Source organism: Setaria italica, chromosome III (assembly GCF_000263155.2).
Source record: "Setaria italica strain Yugu1 chromosome III, Setaria_italica_v2.0, whole genome shotgun sequence".
Classification (NCBI taxonomy): domain Eukaryota; kingdom Viridiplantae; phylum Streptophyta; class Magnoliopsida; order Poales; family Poaceae; genus Setaria; species Setaria italica.
The window spans coordinates 36610335-36614893 of NC_028452.1; the positions used below are offsets into that span (position 1 = coordinate 36610335).

At 52.1% G+C, this 4559-nt stretch overlaps 1 protein-coding gene across 1 annotated transcript; it reads right to left on the bottom strand.

Moving 5' to 3' along the window:
* Positions 1-1509: 1509 nt before the first annotated feature.
* LOC101763501 (S-type anion channel SLAH2) lies at positions 1510-3735 on the bottom strand. The gene is made up of 3 exons (XM_012844736.2): positions 3550-3735; positions 2869-3444; positions 1510-2771 (listed from the first exon to the last, which is right to left on the bottom strand). The coding sequence occupies exons 1-3, from the start codon at positions 3634-3636 to the stop codon at positions 1656-1658; spliced, it is 1779 nt and encodes a 592-aa protein (XP_012700190.1). The 5' UTR covers positions 3637-3735; the 3' UTR covers positions 1510-1655.
* Between the last annotated feature and the right edge of the window lie 824 nt (positions 3736-4559).

The window sequence follows — 4559 nt, forward strand, 5'->3', positions numbered from 1 at the left end:
AGGACGAAGGACTCAAAGGTCGGGCGAGGAGGAGTTCCGTCCTCGTACGGGACCAAGAGTCCGTACCGCTCCATACCCCCTGTCTGGGGTTTCGGTACTATATATACTTACACCCTGGCTAGGGTTTCTGTACCGAAAAAGAAGAGAGACAGAGAGATTCTCGTGTAAGCCGCCATAGGCGTGTAACCCCAAACTCTTGATATAGTGAGATTGTTGCCGGCTGGTGCCCATGGTTTTTCCCTTTCACATTGAAGGGGTTTTCCACGTAAATCGTGTGTCTCCTTGCGGTTTGATTCTTTACTTCATATTCCATACGCCGTTCGTTCCTAACAATGAATAGTGCACATATGTTTATATCGGCACCCCAAAGAGGAAGCAACATCATGGAAAAGATTAAAACAAAAGATTGACGCATCATCGACAAAGCAAGCAAATTTTGTGACATGTCCTAAGGGTAATGAGAAGAATGTATGGCTTAGGATCTTAATCCGGTTCGAGAGTGGTGGTGAAATTAAGTAAATTAAGTATTATGTTGTGAAAGATAGATTACGTGATCAAATAGTTGAGGTTGAGCATAGCTTACAGATCTGCTTACAAATAGCTTACCATCCACTATGTTTCATGATTATGTAGCTGTCATGGGTTTACTGGAAAGCCTTTTGATTCTAAAAATAGAACACCGATAAACGTGATTATCTGGTCAATATAGAGTGGAGCACTATAGGTAATGATGTACGTGGTATTTAATTGACTATTGCGACACATTACTTTGGCCGAAAACTTCATTGAGAAAGAGCTTATGACGGTTAGCCTTACGAGAGGAAGAATATTTGAAAAATTTATCTTAACTAACAACCGAGAGAACAAGTCGTGAGCATTACCCATGCACGAGCGCCCTGATCAGGGGTGCCTAGCCAACTTGGTTACGGTCCCCTGTTGCACCGCGTCAACATAAAGTAGAGGGGGAGCCGGGCTACCTCTATGGCAGGCCAACGATCCCACAAGAAGCCCCGAAAGCTCCCAACAATCTAAGCCCCACTCGAATCGGGGAAATGCGGCAAGCAATGGGAAGATCGTCGCCGCCACTGTAGGACAAGCTGGCCCTCTTGTACCGTGAGTCCACGCCAAGTCAAGTCAAGAAGCGATGGTGTCAAGCACGACTTCAATCAATGGTATGCATCTACTGAATTCATGTGCCTCAGGTGTTCTTGTGCTTAAACTAGCTGTAATGCCATGTAATGTTCATGTTTATCTCACAAAATGCAGCAGCATCAATGATTTTGATGCCAGTGAACACCTTCATGTATGGGAAACCGTGAGGACACGAATAAATTTAGTTGCAACATTCATCTTGTCACTTGCGCTCAATTAATTTTTTCAGTCTATTATTATTTGTACTCCTAAATGGGACGGTAAATCTAAAACTTGGATACATGAGTGGGCTATTTTTACACATGTTTTTAATGTTGCAAATTTGAAATTTTAACGTTGCAGGGGACATTCCATGCATGATGCTGTAATTGATGGTTGGAGCGTGTGATGGACAGTGTCTCATCACACGTCCAGGCGCTGGCAGCGCTATTTTTTTTTATAATTATTATTTCGTGGCCCAGCCACAAACACTAGAAAAGCAGAGCAATAACTCGTGCTTCAGTTCAAGCTGCTGTGGCCCCGGCCTCAGTGTCCTCGATGTCGTTCCCGTCGCTCTCCTGCAGCTCCATGATGGGCTTCACCTTGCGCTCGGTGATGGCGATGCAGATGTCGTTGGGGAACAGGTTCCGGAGCACGAAGGCGTGCACGACGGTGGTGGCGAGCAGCGCCGCCACGGTGAGCGTGGCCACCGCGGACAGCGCCACGCACAGCGCCTTGGTGAAGGCGTTGTCCACCTCCGTCGAGTACCGGATCGCGGCCGCCGCGGCGCTGGCCATCGGGGACGTGTACGCCCACCACGCCAGCGAGAACCTGAACCCGCGGAAGAAGTTGACCCGCACCCCCAGCGACGCGTACAGGAACATCCCCACGAAGAACGCCACCCTGGAGACGTAGCCGAACTCGCCGGTGATCCTCGACCACGCCACCGACGACACGCTGGGCGCCGCCACGAAGAGGAAGAACACCGGGTGGAGCTCCTTGGGCAGCGTTTCGTTCGTCGGCAGCCGCTGGTACAGCGTCACGAACAGGACCACGTAATGCGCGAGGCCGACGGCGAAGAAGAAGATGGGGCCCTCCCTGAGCCCCATGGTGGCGCCGAGCTGCGCGCCGACGAAGTTGCCCAGTAGCGAGAGGTGGTTGGACGGGTTGGCCACCTTAGAGAGCCGCCGCTGGCCGCCGGACATCCACTGGCCGTAGATCTTGAGGCCCAGGCAGAGGAGGGGCGCCATGAGCACGTACCAGAGCCAGTGCGGCAGCCTGGCCGCCCACGTCAAGTGGTGCGGCACGCCGATGGCGAGGTAGAGGCAGGTGATCCAGGGCGCGAAGAAGAAGTTGACCCTGATGGGGTGGTAGTACTCGCGCCGCACCGCCTCGAAGTAGAGCGCCGACTTGCAGGCATAGGTGGCCGTGACGGCGAGCATGAGCGCCGCCGAGACGCACCAGAGCACGAGATTCGCCTTGGAGGTCACGTGCAGGAACGTGGTCGGCACGGAGAGAGCGATCACCTTCCACAGGATCGCCTGGCTGCTCACGCCCATGGGGATACCGAATGCCGAGATCGGGAACCGGAGCAGGAATGGCCACGTCGTGTCCGACGGCAGCACCAGGTCCTCCGACGGCTGAACAATTTAATGGAGAGGAGGACATAATGCAAGTAAGATTCTTCGTCCACGCAGAGCAAAAATGGACAAGACAGTAAGACACAGACACGTATACCTTGAGTTGGTCCAGCTCGGGGCCTTCCAGCGCGGCGTAGAAGCGATCGACCTCGGGCACGGAGGTGGCGCAGGTGCGGTGGCTGCCGCCGATGACATCGCTGGCGTCCTCGCCGCCCTCGTCGTTGAGGCCGTCCGGCCCGCCGGCCAGATGGGTGATCTGGCGCTCGAGCTTCCCGGACCACGTCTTGAACGAGTCGTAGCGCCTGTCCCAGTTCATGGGGGCGGTCCTGCGGGCGCGGCCGGACCTGCTGGCCAGCCTCGCCGGCGGCGGCCCGGGGATCGGCTGCGACCGGAACATCATGGCCTCCCTGTCCGGCTGCGTGAAGCGGACGCTGTTGCTCCCCTTGTCCTGCGCGGCCAGGCGGTGTGGCCCGCGCGCCGCGCTGTTCGCCATGGCCTGCCTCCGGAGGTTGCCGGAGTCGGCAGTCACAGCGGTGGGCGTGGGCACGCCGAAGCTGCCGGGCGACGCTGGCAGGCTGATGGACACGGGCTGCACAGCGCGGAAGCCGCCCGGAGGGTGGAGCTGCGTCTCAAGCGGCGGGAGGACCACCTCGCTGCGCCGCGGCGGCGGGACCTGCATTGCGAATGCATAGAAAACCATCATGTCCATGTCCACCTAGCTCGTCGTCCATGAGATCGAATGCGTGTGGAGTTATTGGACTATTTGCCGGGGCCTCACCGGGGGACGAACTGGCGGTTTGGGGTGGGCGACGGCCTCAGCGTTCCTCGGCGGCATGGTGCCGGACTTGCTGCTGTGTGCCTCCATTCCTCGGGTCACAGTTGAGACCTGCCAGAGCAGCAGGCCAGCAGTGAGCAATAGGGACTCAGGGCTCTCTCTGAGTCTATCTGTTCTGCCTTCGGCTTTGGTTGCCTCAGCCCTGCTCTTTTTCTGGTTTCCAGCATGTCTGATTTATGGACGCTAGTTGTGCCAACGCAGTGGTCACAGGTGGAGTGGCCCTGCTGCCGTCATCTGTACGTATACAGGGCCGGCTCCAGGGCCCTTGGGCAAGGACGAAAAATAAGGCTCTTGAACTAATTTTTAATATGAAAACTTAAGTATACAGTACAAATAATAAAAATTACTTTGCAATATATATAGCTCATAAAACATAATAATAGTGTAACAAGAAAATAAAAACAGTAACCATCCTTAAATAAAAATATAATGCTTCAATGCTTTGTAAAAAACAGTATTCGTGCATTTCTTAATGCAAAATCTTCAAGAATGGTATCAAGATTAATGTCGTCCAAAACATCCTTCTCAATGCTGCACATAGTCAAGCCATCCAATCTTTCTTGTGACATAGTTGATCTCAAATAATTTCTCAATAGTTTCAATTTGGAGAAACTTCTTCGGCTGATGCTACTGTCATTGGAATAGTTAAGAGAATTCGATATGCAATGGAGACATTCGGATAGCAATCTACAACTTTAACAAACTGAAGAATCTCATATGCTGATATTAATTGTTCTGGCAAAGATACTTGCAACACTTTTAATTCAGAGAAAAAATCATCCAAATGAACATCAGACTTGTTATCATGAGAAAAAGATTTTGCAAAAGTAGTGCAGCACTTTCGTAGATCATTATCATCCAAAGACTTTAGATTTTCTGAGTTTAACAAGAAACCAAATATTTCTTCAAATTTATTTAGCTGTTCAAATCGACTAGTCAATGAAGCAATAGAA